This window comes from Schistocerca gregaria, chromosome 8 (assembly GCF_023897955.1).
Source record: "Schistocerca gregaria isolate iqSchGreg1 chromosome 8, iqSchGreg1.2, whole genome shotgun sequence".
In the NCBI taxonomy this organism is placed as follows: Eukaryota; Metazoa; Arthropoda; class Insecta; order Orthoptera; family Acrididae; genus Schistocerca; species Schistocerca gregaria.
Genome location: NC_064927.1, coordinates 199,966,698 through 199,981,408, shown reverse-complemented (window position 1 = coordinate 199,981,408; position 14,711 = coordinate 199,966,698). Strand labels below are relative to the sequence as shown.

At 46.7% G+C, this 14,711-nt stretch overlaps 1 protein-coding gene across 2 annotated transcripts in view; it reads right to left on the bottom strand.

The window, feature by feature from the left end:
* The window catches only part of LOC126284541 (putative fatty acyl-CoA reductase CG5065), a 133,106-nt gene extending 118,710 nt beyond the window's left edge, over positions 1-14,396 (bottom strand). The window contains exons 1-2 of one of the 2 annotated variants that reach the window (XM_049983543.1): positions 14,292-14,396; positions 2,406-2,734 (exon numbers count right to left, since the gene is read on the bottom strand). In XM_049983543.1, the coding sequence (XP_049839500.1) occupies positions 2,406-2,699 (294 nt within the window). In that variant the 5' untranslated portion in view covers positions 2,700-2,734; positions 14,292-14,396. The remainder of the gene's footprint in view (positions 1-2,405; positions 2,735-14,291) is intronic. The other variant, XM_049983542.1, reaches the window with a different exon arrangement.
* Between the last annotated feature and the right edge of the window lie 315 nt (positions 14,397-14,711).

The following is a 14,711-nucleotide window of genomic DNA, read 5'->3' as shown; positions in this document are numbered from 1 at the left end:
TGTGTTATACCTATTCAGTTTCCCCAGAAGTCACAAACTGCCATGAACAGGGAAATCCGAAGGGCATGTCTAGTATGGAACTGCTGGACAGCAGGATACTAAAATAGTGATGCGACCTGCGACATAGTGGCCTTGAAATATTGTCTCCTGACTACAGTCACTATTATTAATTTCAAATGGTTCAAATGGCTCTAAGCACCATGGGACTTAACATCTGAGGTCATCAGTCCCCTAAACTTAGGACTAATTAAACCTAAGTAAGCTAATGGCATCACACACTACCATATACGAGGCAGGATTCGAACCAGCGACCGTAGCAGCTGTGTGGTTCCGGACTGAAGCGCCTAGAACCGCTCGGCCACAACGACTGGCTTATTATTAATTTGACACAGCCAATTTTGTATTTGCTGGAGAAGCCCCTACATGTATTGTCAGCTCAGAATTTAACTTTCCTAAATGATACCTTGAACTCAGATTTCCTACGTTCATTAGAGGAAATAATAACATCACATAACGGTCAAATGTCAACAGAGCAGAGGCTCCCGGGTGTACTACAATATCATAATAGACAGTGTCATGACGTCGTGACTATAAGTGTCACAATTTCCAGAACTATAGTGGGTCTAATGGTGATTTGTGTAATCTCCATCTTCATTGGAGGAAAATCTGTGTGTCACAGAGGTTCATCATATCAGCTGATACCTGTCGGCTGGACTACCAATAATGAATAAGGAATAATTATGGGAGCTTGAGAGTAATATGTTACTAATTATGTGAGGAGGAGACAGTAAACTTGAGCATGTGTTGGCTATATTATGGGAAAAGCTTACACTAGTGTATAAGTAATGACTTAGAAAATAATACTAAGATAAGATGTTAAGTAAGTTAAACTCTGAGAAGTGAGGTTACCAGGTACAGAGTATGAGGGAAACTTTGGGCACGAATTGAGCTGGAGCAAAGAAAGATAACTGAATTGAACAAAGTAAACTTTGCTTTTAATATTTGTTAAGACTGTTCTAGCAAAACATTGAGCCCGATCCAAGACAGATTTGTTAAAGAAAGGTGAAATGATGAGTCACAAAATGATAATCTTGGGAATGGAGTAGGATTTAAGAAGTCTTCCCTTGCTAACTAAGAGATGAGTATACGCAACTGTCAGATGGTATGCCAATGGGCAAGCACTACTGCTTTTATAAGGTAATGTGGTTACGACGCGATGGTAAGTGCTACACGCCGTAAAAGCAGGGTATCCAAAACACATCAGACATAACAACGATTATTCAGAGTATTGACACTCCAGAACACATTCACCCCAGCTGCTGAAAGGCAATGTTCAGACATCTACCAGACACAGGTGAAGTGGCCAGAAAACCTTCCAGTCAAGAAAACCAGACCAAGTGAAGTCAACGTCACGTTTGCGATAGCAATGCACGTGAGAGAGGGCCTGTATATGTATCCAGTGGGTTGGTCTACTTTACCTCAGTTTGCAATCAATCTGGGGTATGACCCGTGTCAGTCTATCCTCTGTTCATGGAGAGTGTCTCTGAATTCTGATGGAACAGCGAGTCCTGCTGGGAGGATTTTGACACTGCAATCCGCAGTGCTGCTGTTCGAGTCAAGAGTGGTGGACGCTGTGGGCTACATTCATCATCAGGCCTTCTGGACGCGTAACTGGGGGCCAGTCAATGATTGACACTGTGTAGGGGTGTACCACAGCAACCAGTCGACTTCTTTCCCAGTAGATTTACTATAATACTGCGTGGCTTACAACTGTCATGGTCCACAGTATGACTCAGTCACATGTCGCACATTGTGTACAGGGCCAGTTGGTGCTTACCAGGGTGCAGACTATGATGTCGAGAAGAGGAATTAAGTAATCCACTGCCCTGCGCTACTAACACCAGAGGCAGGACAGACAGTGCTGATCTGCAGACAATGTGTCATGCCGTATCTGGGTATTGAGTACCTGTCTGCTGTCTGTACTGCTGCAATGTCCGAGATGGCGTTGTGTGCACAGTCATTGGCCTTAATGGCCGTTGCCACTGCTCACTGCCGTGAATTAAGACACAGTGTAATGTGGAACAACAAAAGCTTCATTGTTAATGATACAAATTAGAGTCTTTGGCCACAGAGCAGGCCATCTCCCACCAAACCACCCATGCGTCAGGGTGTCAGTCCTGCCTCTTGAAGTCTCAATAACGTCACCGGACCTACTGTCCCATCACTGTGTGGTTACAAATGTATCCAGTTTCAAGGCTTAGTTTTGACAACTTATGTACATCATTAGTGATTGTAGACACGTGCACGAGTTGCGTTGTATTTGGATACTGTCGAGTGCCAAATTATTCTGTTATTGTGAGTGTTGATACGAGCAGTTTCTGGTCCAGTATCTCTAGTAGGTTTACCAGTTTCTCCAGATGAGAGCGCAGCCGCTCCCGCAGCGGCACGCCCTTCTTGTCCCTGACGAGCACGTAGACCGTGGAGACGCCGGGGCAGGAGCGCAGCAGCTTCTCGATTATGAGGGTGCCAATGAATCCTGTGGCGCCTGTGAGGAGGATGGAGGCGCCGTCGTAGAAGTCAGCCACCTGACTCCACCGCTGCAGTTCCCCTGGCGGCAGCCAGTCCACAGGGAACTCCTCCAGCTCCCTCGCCTCCTCTTCTGGCTTCATTACGCGGGGGTGGATTTCACAGCAAGGCATTCTGGCTCTGCACTGCCCTGTACCTGGCAAAACCACTACTTGCCATTACAATTGCTACACCTAGAAGAAATGCAGATCATAAACGGGCATTCATTGGACAAATATAATATACTAGAACTGACATGTGATTACATTTTCACGCAATTTGGGTGCATAGATGCTGAGAAATCAGTACCCAGAACAACCACCTCTGGCCGTAATAACGACCTTGATACGCCAGGGCATTGAGTCAAACAGAACTTGGATGGCACCCATCCAGCTTCATCACGATACCACAGCTCATCAAGAGTAGTGACTGCCGTATTGTGATGAGCCAGTTACTCGGCCACCGTTGACCAGTCGTTTTCAATTGGTGAGAGATCTGGAGAATGTGCTGCCCAGTGCAACAATCGAACATTTTCTGTATTCATAAAGGCCTGTACAGGACCTGCGACATGCGGTCGTGCATCATCCTGCTGAAATGTAAGGTTTCGCAGGGATCGAATGAAGGGTAGAGCCACGGGTCGTAACACATCTGAAATGTAACGTCCACTGTTCAAAGTGCCGTCAATGGGAACAAGAGGTGACCGAGACGTGTAACCAATGGCACCCCATACCATCACGCCGGGTGATATGGCAGCGATGACGAACACACGCTTCCAATGTACGTTCACCGCGATGTCACCAAACACGGATACGACCATCATGCTGCTGTAAACAGAACCTGGATTCATCCGAAAAAATGACGTCTTGCATTCGTGCCCCCGGGTTCGTCGTTGAGTACACCATCGCAGGCACTCTTGTCTGTGATGCAGCGCCAAGGGTAACCGCAGCCGTGGTCTCCGAGCTGATAGGCCATGCTGCTGCAAACGCCGTCGAACTGTTCGTGCAGATGGTTGTCTTGCAAACGTCACCAACTGCTGACTCAGGGATCGAGACGTGGCTGCACAATCCGTTATTGCCATGCGGATAAGATGCCTGTCATCTCGACTGCTAGTGATACGAGGCCGTTGTGAGCCAGCACGGCGGTCCGTATTACCCTCCTGAACCCACTGATTCCATATTTTCCTAACAGTCATTGGATGTGGACCAACACGAGCAGAAATGTCGCGATACGATAAACCGCAATCGCCATAGGCTACAATCCGACCTTTATCAAAGTCGGAAACGTGATGGTACGCATTTCTCCTTTCTCCTCCTTAGACGAGGCATCACAACAACGTTTCACCAGGCAACCCCCGTCAACTGCTGTTTGTGTATGAGAAATCGGTTGGAAACTTTCCTCATGTCAGCACGTTGTAGGTGTCACCACCGGCGCCAAACTTGGGAGAATGCTCTGAAAAGCTAATCTGCAAATCACAGCACCTTCTTCCTGTCGGTTAAATTAGTGTAGGTTAATTTGTCACGGCTACAAAATATTAACAAGAATTCTTTACAGACGAACGGAAAAACTGGTAGAAGGCAACCTCGGGGAAGTTCACTTTGGATTCCGTACAAATGTTGGAACACTCGAGGCAATACTGACCCTAGGTCTTCTCTTAAAAGACAGATTAAGGAAAGGCAAACCTACGTTTGTAGCATTTGTAGACTTGGAGAAAGATTATGACAATGTTGGCTGGAATACCCTCTTTCAAACTCTGAAGGTAGCAGTGATAAAATATAGGGAGCGAAAGGCTGTTTACAATTTGTACAGAAACCAGATGTCGGTTGTAAGAGACGAGGGGAACGAAAGGAAAGCAGTGGTTGAGAAGGGAGTGAGATAGTGTGAAGTAGGAATTAAAATCCGTGGAGATAAATAAAAACTTTGACGTTTGCCAACGACATTGTAATTCTGTCAGTGACAGCAAAGGACCTGGAAGAGCAGCTGAAGCTAATGCACAGTGTCTTGAGATGAACATCAACAAAAGAAAAACACGGATAATGGAAAGTAGTCGAATTAAATCAGGTGAAGCTGAGGAATTAGATTAGAAAATGAGACTCTTAAATTAGTAAATGAGTTTTGCTATTTGGGACGCAAAATAACTGATGACCGTCGAAGTGGGAAAGCGTTTCTGAAGAAGCGAAATTTGTTAACATCGAGTATAGACTTAAGCGTCAGGTAGTCTTTTACGATAGTATTTGAATTGAGTGAAGCAATGTGTGGCAGAGAAACAGGAACGATAACGAGTTTAGACAAGAAGATAATAGAAGATTTGCAATGTGGTGCTACAGAAGAATGCTGATGATTAGATGGATAGATCATGTAGCTAGTGAGGAGGTACTGGTTTACAGAGGAGAGGAATTTGTGGCACAACTTGACTAGAAGAAGGAATCGGTTGGTAGTACACGTTCTAGGCATGAAGGAATCATCAATTTAATGTTGGATGGAGGTGTGGAGGGTAAAAATGGTGGAGACGAAGAGATGTATACACTAAGCAGATTCAAAAGGATATAAGTTGCAGTAGGTATTCGGACGTAAAGAGGCTTGCACAGGATAGAGTAGCATGGAGAGATGCATCAAACCAGTCTTTGCGTAAGACAATGCACGCGTAAACGCACTTCGTTGTCCCCTTCCCATTCCGTATTTCACAGCAAAAACAATAGCAACTTCATTTCCTCATTTACCATTCATATACCATGCCTCGCACATTTCTGTCAATTACGAGTCTCCACATACCCGCCGAGACTGCTTTATTACTCTTCACATAGCGAGTTATGGATGTGTCACAAAGCTCGGCTCTCTTGCAAGTTATTACACCAATTGCCATCCTTTAAATCGCCGGCCCCGTTAGCCGTGCGATCTAAAGCACTGCTTTCCGATCAGTCGGCTCTCAGCCGTGGCAGCGTGCGGACGGCCCCGCGCGCCGGCCCCGCTGCAGGTTTGTTTACTTCCGCGTCGTAGCTTTAAGGCTTGTGTCCGTCCACCGCGAGCAACATGTCGAGCGCTTACCGCCGTGCGACCCTTAAAGTTTCCTTCCCAGCTGAACATGCGCGACCTCGTCCTACGTGAAGAAGTTCGTTTAGATCCTAACCACGTTATCGGAATCCATTTTTCGATCACGAGTAGTGTCGTTCATATTAAAATGACAAACACCGAGGTGTGTGAAGATGTTATTCGCCGCCATACCAATGGACTTAAGTTCAAATACTCTGATGGTCACGTCGGAGCAGTAACACTTGAACTCGCAGAGTACGGTCAACGCACGATTAGGGTGTTTGAACTACCATTTGAAGTGCCGAAGGACGTAATTGTCTCTGCGTTACAACCATACGGTAACGTCATCGGTTACGTAGAGGAAAAATGGCAAACCTTCACGACCTACCATGTCCTTAATGGTGTGCGTCAGGTAAAAATTGAACTGAAAAAACATATACCATCATACCTGACAATTGGCGGTGTGCGAGCCATTGTCATGTACGACGGCCAACCCCGAACATGTGCGGGTTGTGGACAAGAAGGCCACGTCAGATCCGCCTGCATGCGACGCCGCCTGATCCAAACGCCGGTCGGCGAGGAAGCGTCCCCAGCGGTGATCACTCAGATCCCGGTCACATATGCGAAGGCTGCCCAGGAAGGTAGCACCTCTACACAGGGTCTTCCTGCTCTGTTGACGTCGTCTGATCAGGCAGATGCAACCGCTACTGAGATTCCTTCTGAGGTGCCACAGACGCCAGATCCTGACCTTCCACATCATCGCAGCACTGTGACTGAAAATGCTGCTGAGATGGACGTTGATCCGGGAGTGGTACCTACTTCTGCTTTCCTTCAGACTGGTCCGGAGTCAGACGAGGGCCACCCGCAATCAGACTCGGAACGACCTTTTCGAAAACAAGGGTCGACACGAAAGAGAAAGAAACGTAGCCGTACACCCCCTGATGAATCCATTCTCCGGATGGATGCCAGAGATGCAGAACCGAAGATGGATGATAAACCGCTCTATGATGTCCAAACGTCTGATGCGAACGACCCGCCACAGGCGACCACTGGCAACGACCACCCCTCCTTACTGGCGCCGTCGCCCCCACAAGTCGACGTTGAAGAAAGTCTATATGCTGAGCCGAAAAATACGTCTCCTCTCCACATGGATGATGTACACAGTCGGTACCCTACCGCAGTATCAGTCTCCTGGGCAGACGACGTGGAGATCGAAGGGACTGGGGTGGACGGTGCTGATGATGGGGCGCCCCCATCGGTTGCGCCCGCGCCCGCAAACTCTCCACAATAGCAACCTCTTCAGCGGACCGGCAAGATCGACGACCTCTCGCTCCTGAAGAAGCAGCCCCACCTGTGCCTGTGGGACTCCAACACCAGCATGATCGTGTCGCAACGATTAACCTCGCGACCATTCGTGCGCCCCACAAACTAGCGCTGCTCCGCGATATAATTTATGATGCGGACATTGATATTGCGCTTTTTCAGGAAGTGCATGTCGCCGATTTTTCACCACCACATGGCTTCACGGCGCATCTTTCTCCCGCTTCGGACACCGGTAGTGGTGTTGCCATCATCTTACGAGAAGGTCTTCCTGCCGAAGATATCCTATACCTCCCCAACGGCAGAGGTATGGCCCTTACTCTCTTTGGTGTACGCATCGTCAACATTTATGCGCCGTCGGGCTCCAGCCACCGTCGTGAACGCAATGCCTTCTTCGCAGATGAAGTTACACCCCTTTTTATGGGACCACACGATGACTGGGTCATGGGTGGAGACTTCAACTGCACCCAGCGACCTCAGGATCAATTGCCGCGTCACTCACCATGCGCAGCTCTGGAAACAGTCGTGACGCGGCTACAATTTGTCGACACGTGAAGACATGTTCACGGTGATCGTTTGGGCTTTACGTACTACACTGCGCACTCCTCTAGCCGACTGGATCGCATCTACATCTCGCGATCCCTAATTCAACACACAAGACAGGCTGAAATCTGGCCTGTTGCTTTCTCAGATCATGAGGCTTACTTCTGTGACGTTGTTCTCGCAAGACAGGCAGTATGGCACGGACGTGGTTTATGGAAACTGAACACGGCACTTCTTAATTCACCTGACTGTCGACTTCTAATAGAAGACACTTGGATCACATGTAATAGACGCCGTCTCACGAATCCGTCTACCATATCCTGGTGGATCCAGTGTGCAAAACCTGCTCTTCGAAAAACTTTGATCCGATATGGAAAAGATGTTGTCGCCTGGAGGAAGAGCACTATGGACTTTTACTACAGGATCCTACGAGAATGCTCCACGATGCCAGCCTCCCCTGAGCGCCATACAAGGATAAACCATGCTAAGGCCCAAATCTCCAATCTCATGCGAAGGCATTTGGAAGGAGCGATAGTACGATCTCGTACTGCTGATCGCATGCCTCATGAACATCCATCTATGTACCATATAATCCAAGAACGCCAAAATCGTCGCCGAAAATTTATTCCCATCCTAACAGACCAAGATGGGCGTCGCTACGTAACCCAATCTGCAATAGGGAATGTGCTTCACGCCCACTACCAGCAGCTCTACGCCGCAATTCCACATTCCCCAGAGTTGATCGAGGAAGTCTCACAGCTCAACTTCGGTGGTCTCTCAGGAGATGCGGCGATTGACTTGGTGTCAGAGGTGACTGATGATGAAGTCCGCGATGCGATCCGAGCAGGAACCATCAATCGCTCCCCAGGACCCGACGGTCTTCCCCTCGAATTTTATCGCACCTTCCGTGATTTGTTAGAGTCCACCTTCACCTCCATATGTCGGGAACTGATGTCTCCGGAAGTACCTGTGCCGGACTCTTTCATGGAAGGAATTATTATTCCTGTACATAAACCGCATGGTGGCAACAATATCAGTGATTATCGGCCCCTCACCCTCCTTAACAGTGATATGAAAATCTTCACTCGCCTTTTGGCGGCACGACTTAAAACCGTTGCCCGATATGTTGTGTCGCCAGACCAAGCATCTTTGGGAGGGGATAATAATATCCGCACCGCTTTATGCCGCTACAGGGATATGATCGCCGTTACCCAGGCACAACGCCTCTCTGGGTCACTTGCGTCTTTGGACTTTAGTCAAGCTTTTGATAGGGTTGACCATTCGTTCCTTACGGCCGTTCTCCACCATATGGGTTTTCCAGTCGCCGTTATCATGGTAGTGATGCGCCTTCTGCGGGGTGCCTCTTCCAGGATTATGTACAATGGCAGACTCACTCCTCCGATAAAAATAGGTAGATCCGTACGTCAAGGTTGCCCTCTATCAGCGATTTTGTTCGCCTTTTCCTTGGAATCCTTGCTATGTGGGCTCAGACAACGTTTGGTAGGGTTGTCCATAGATCGATACCGATTCTGTTGCACGGCCTATGCTGACGATGTAGTCATCTGTTTACGTAATGCCGACGAGGTTCGAGCTGTTTTGACGTGGGTAGCGACTTATGGTGAGGCGTCGGGTAGCTCTTTAAACGTACGTAAGTCACAAGTTATGTTCATTGGCACGGGAATCCCTGTGGAGTGTATTACACCTCTCACCACCGTTGATACCACTCGCTGTTTAGGAATAGACTTTTCATCTGATCTCCGGCGTTCAGCCGCCATCAACTGCAGACGCCTCCTTTTAATGATCAGAGCAGGTCTTATGAACCATCGCCTTCGATCCCTAGATATTCTCCAACGAGCTCGATATGTCAATATATATATCGCATCCCGAGTTCCCCATGTAGCACAAGTTCTACCTTTCCCGCTTACTGTGGCACGTCGCATGTTGGCAGCGATGGCATCTTTCGTCAGCTCTGGGCTGTTATTCAAAGTTAACTATGCAACCCTTACTCTTCCCCGTGAACGAGGTGGGATAGGTCTGTTTCACGTGCCGGATAGAGCTCGCGCCCTATTTGTCAGCTCCCAGATGATGGTATGGACACGATGCCCAACGAGCCTCACTGGTCTCCTCCTGATGGCATATACGCCGGTCTCACTGTCAGCCCCAGTGATGATCTCGGACGTTCCGGTCCAGTTACATTATATACGATACTTCTTTCTTGAACTCAGTTATCTACGCCTCACCTTACCAAGACAGCTTTTACTCAAGACAAAGGCAGTATACAATGTCCTCCAATTAGGTCGTCCACCTAACCCGATTGAACAAAAGTTCCCCCAGGTAGACTGGCGTCATGTATGCCGCGCGGTTTTCGCCCGTTACCTTGACACGAATGTTCAATCTGTCTGGTACCTAACTGTCAATGGTAAGCAAATCAACCAATCTCGCCTTCATCGTATCCACCTCGCCCAATCACCTCTCTGTTCCACGTGTGGAGTCCCAGACAATGATGAACATCGGTTTGTTTGCGGACCGGCGGAGGAGGTTTGGCACTTGATTCGTCTTATTGTCGCTTTTCTAACGCGGGACATTCCGGATCGGATTACTCCCCTTTCATTATTATTTCCGGATCGTGAATATTTTCCTCGGACAAAGACCAATGCTGTGAATTGGATTCGCGGACATGCCATTCACTACCTATTTGGACAAACTGTAGACTCTGTACTCGATTTTTGGACATACCTCAATGACCGTCATTATATCGTTGTCCGTCACCCAAAATACAGACAATTTTTCTCGAACTTCCTTGGGAGTGCTTTCCACGACCCGCCTCGCAGCTGGAATGTGTTAAGCCAAGAGAGAAGAACGTTTCCTGTTTGAACCAATGAACATTTCTGAACAATTGAACAGAACGCATCAATTTCGAGAAGACGTGACTCAACATATTACCAGCGGGGCGCAGAAGGCCTCTGATCAATGACACAACAAAACTAAACAAAAACAAAAAAATAATAACATAACAACAACAAAAATAAAAATAAAATTCAGAAAAAAGAAGATTTTGTTTTGTTTGTAAGGATAGCCCTAACCTTGATTTCCTATATTTACCCTGGTAGATAGGCAGCTCTCTGGGGTAGGTTTAGTCAGGAGCCAACGCCTGAAGAGGAACAGATGTTTTTTTTTCTTTTTTTAGGATGAAAAGTGGCGGTGGCACTTGGTTCTTTTTTTTAGTTCCCTTTTATAAAAGGGTTAACTAATGTTAAAAAAGTAAAAAAAAACAAAAAAATAAAAAAAATAAAAAAGTTGGCAGAGCATTTGCCCGCGAAAGGCAAAGGTCCTGGGTTTGAGTCTCGAAAAAAAAAAAAAAAGTTAGCCGTGCGATCTAAAGCAATGCTTTCCGGGCGGAAAGGCGTGCCGGTCCCCGGCACGAATCCTCCCAAGGGATTAGTGTCGAGGTCCGGGGTGCCGGCCAGTCTGTGGAAGGTTTTTAAGGCGGTTTTTTTATCTCCCTCGGCGAATGCCGTCTGATTCCCCTTATTCCGCTTCATTTACAGTATATCGGCGATTGTTGCGCAAACACTGTCTCCATTTACGTGTACACCATAATTGCCCTACCACTCAAATGTTTGGGGTTATACACGTCTGGTATGAGACGTTCCTGGGAGGGTGGCTGGGGAGGGGGGGGGATGTCCACTGGGGCCCAACCGCACAATAACCCTGGGTTCGGTTGGGGGCGGCGTAGTGTAAGCAGGCTCTCTAAAAGTTTTGACAAACCATGACTTTTGAGAAGAGAGAAGAGTACCGTTATAATGGAACACACACGCCCTGTCAAGTGGTTAATACACAATTAAAAGGTCAGCTTTCCTCGCATGCGATAACACGTTTACGTTATGCACAGTTAATACACTGTCATGTCTTAAATATTATACTACAAAAGAGAGTAAAATGAATGTGCCTAGGCACTGCTATGTCCACTGCTGTGACAAACGTAGAACGTTCATGAGTTATAATCATAGACCATGGCTTTCACCGTGGAACGAGAAAATTTGATTAAATCGCAGACTCACTATTTATATTACTTATATCCCAAATTTGTCTGACGTACCTGTCAGTGGTAACTGGTTGACAGAGGCTGAGCTTTTGGACACAGCATCAGTAACCGTCACTTTTTCATCTAATTTACCTCAGCTTATAAAGATTAAAGAAGAATGTAACCAGACATGAAGCTGTCCATTAACTTCATTTACTCTCACCCATTATCTTGTCCTTTATTACGGAATATTTTGCTATAGGAAACTAGATGCCACTGTTGTAAACTGAAAGTTGTGGGTAAGAATTTCACAGTGGCAGGTACGTAATGGACTCAACCGATTTCAGATACGTAGGTGCCCAGTAATACAAATGTATCCTCAGATTAAACGTAAAGAGGCAATCTGCATCTGCTTTTGTACCCATACCCAGTTATACTAGACACTGCAGATTCTTTCTGTTCCTTTCGTGTGTGGAGTCTATGACGAATAGGTGCTAAATGCCTCGGTGCGGACTGTGACTACTCTACAACACAACTTGCTGTCTGAAGAGGTGCTGAAGTACTTACCCTAATTGCTTGTTTAATACTGAGTCTAGATACTTCGACTACACTTTGCACAGTGGGTAGTCGGCCGCTGTGGCCGAGCGGTTATAGGCGCTTCAGTCTGGAAACGCGCAACCGATACGGTCGCAGGTTCGAATCCTGCCTCGGCCATGGATGCGTGTGATGTCCTTAGGTTAGTTAGGTTTAAGTAGTTCTAAGTTCTAGGGGACTGATGTTAAGTTCCATAGTGCTCAGAGCCATTTGAGCACAGTGGAATAGCAAGTAAGTACAGAAATAAAATTGTGTTAGAAACCGAATGAGATGTCGTTGAGTGGGGCCCGTTTTCCGACTATACAATCCGGGAGCTCATTTCATCAGACTATGCGGGAGCAGACAAAACACTCTACTGTAATGAGCATAAATGTAGTAATATTACCTAGAGATGTCACAAAAACGCCTTTCAGGATGCAAACTTCGCATGAAGGAACGTTCTGAAACCCTGAAGTTAAACACTAGAGAAGCCAAGAGCGAAGACTGGCTCAAAAAACGAGAGCACATTCGGTCACCAATGTCTGCTATAAAATCTCCACCCTCCACAAGCTCATTCTCAGAGTGAGGCTATTCCATCTGCATCAAGGATACCGATGGAACACCAGTTCTATTAGGTTGCGGGATGCTATGGTGACTTTAACAGGTGTCTACAAACTGCCGCCAATTTGGAGTCCATTGTAGTGAATGCAAGTCTGCCATTGGAGGGCTTTTCGGGCTGTCCTTTGTGTTACTGTCGACTTCGGCCTTCACACCATCTCGACAACAGATTGCAGGCGTATGCAGTACTCTGGGAACGAGCCTGTCCAGCTTGACCCATCGAGAGCACTAGGGCTCCAACAAGTCGAGGCGCACCACCCTCCTATGGGCTGTGGCACTGACCACAGACAACGCTCAGCAAGTTCCTCGACGGGCACTAACGTGCAACCACTTCCTTTAACATGGTAAAGAGCCAAATGCCTTTCGGAAGTCAAGAGATATTGCATCTTCATGATTGACTTAATCAATGGGTCTAAGAATGTCATTTGAGAAATAAAATGGTTGACTTTCACAATATGAATGTTTTCCGATTACATGGTGCCCTTAATTACGTCATTGCAATGAACAAGAGAGCTGAGAGAAAAACATATGCGGCGTTATAAATATCCTGACTCTTGGATCGTCACACTTCCCGTAAATTTGTCCAAATCAAAGCTCGAAAGATACCTTCAAGAGGCAACGACCAATTTCTTTGTCCTAATAAATACAAACAGGACTGCTGCTCTGTCCGACGTTCTTGATACGGAAGTAATATTGTGCTCTAACTACCATTCTTTTCCGTTTGACTGGCTGTGAGCTAAACAGTCCCCCAACGTGAGCTCCAGTCTCACTGTGTATAAAACAATTAAAACTCTACACATTTCAATTCACGCTAAACTGTGATGTTACAATCACATCGCTGATTAATTAACAATAAAGCTTTGTTGAAGAGTCAAGAAAGTAATGATGAAAACCACTACGTATTTTTGTAAGAATAATCTTTCCCTCAGCAGCGGAAAGTGCGGTGTTTTGAACTCCCTGCCAGATTAAACCTGTCTGACAGAACACAGTTCCCCAGTATATACCAAGTGGTTATAATTAAAGTGCAGCTACTCACAGAGTTCCAGTGTGAAACTTGGTAGATATTCAACTGCGTTAACACTGAACCGATTTATTCCGGATAAAAAATTAGTCCAATTTTGGTCACCAGGTGTAAGCGACGGTTAATAATATCAAAATTACGCCTTTAACTTGTTTGACGCTTTCTGTCCAATGGTTCAAATGGCTCTGAGCACTATGGGACCTAACATCTGAGGTCATCAGTCCCGTAGAACTTAGACTACTTAAACCTAACTAACCTAAGTACATCACACCCATCCATGCCCGAGGCAGGATTCGAACCTCCGACCGTAGCGGTCGCGCGGTTCCAGACTGAAGCGCCTAGAACCGCTGGGCCACTCCGGCCGGCTTTTCTGTCCACGTCCCGTTCTTAATCCTTTAGATACACCACATTTCTATACGTCTTCCTTGCATAGACAGCGCCAGATTTGCACCTGGTTGCCGAAATTGAGACTGACTTTTTTTTCAGCGTAAATAGGTTCCGCAATGGCACATTAGAATATCTTCCAAGTTTAACCGCCATAGCTGCACTTTAATTACAATCACCTGCCACATGCAAGTAGTCTTCTGTGATAACACTTACCTGGCTAGCTATAACTGCCCTGCGACTGTGAAAGCCACGGTAGTTCAGCGTAACACAGAACCCGACAGCCGCCGGTGTGGCTTCTCCTTTCAATTGTTTGTCGTTTTCCTCCTGCAGTGTCATGGAAACTGCCGATGGTATTCGCTACGTGTGTAATTTCCGACATATTCCGACACAATGCATGTATAAGCCGCATTACCAATTTATGTTATGTTAAAATATTCGTTACTTACGTGACTACTGAAGTTGTATTGTTCTCTTTTTACATAACTGTCTATTATGGGAAGAATGCGTGACATCTTTGAGGTCGGGTTGTGCTGTCGAATATCTGGTCACAATCTGCAACGCGTCCAAGGCCATCCTCATTCAGAATAGCGACCACATACGGCCCCTGAAAACTATAATCCTCAATTGAATACC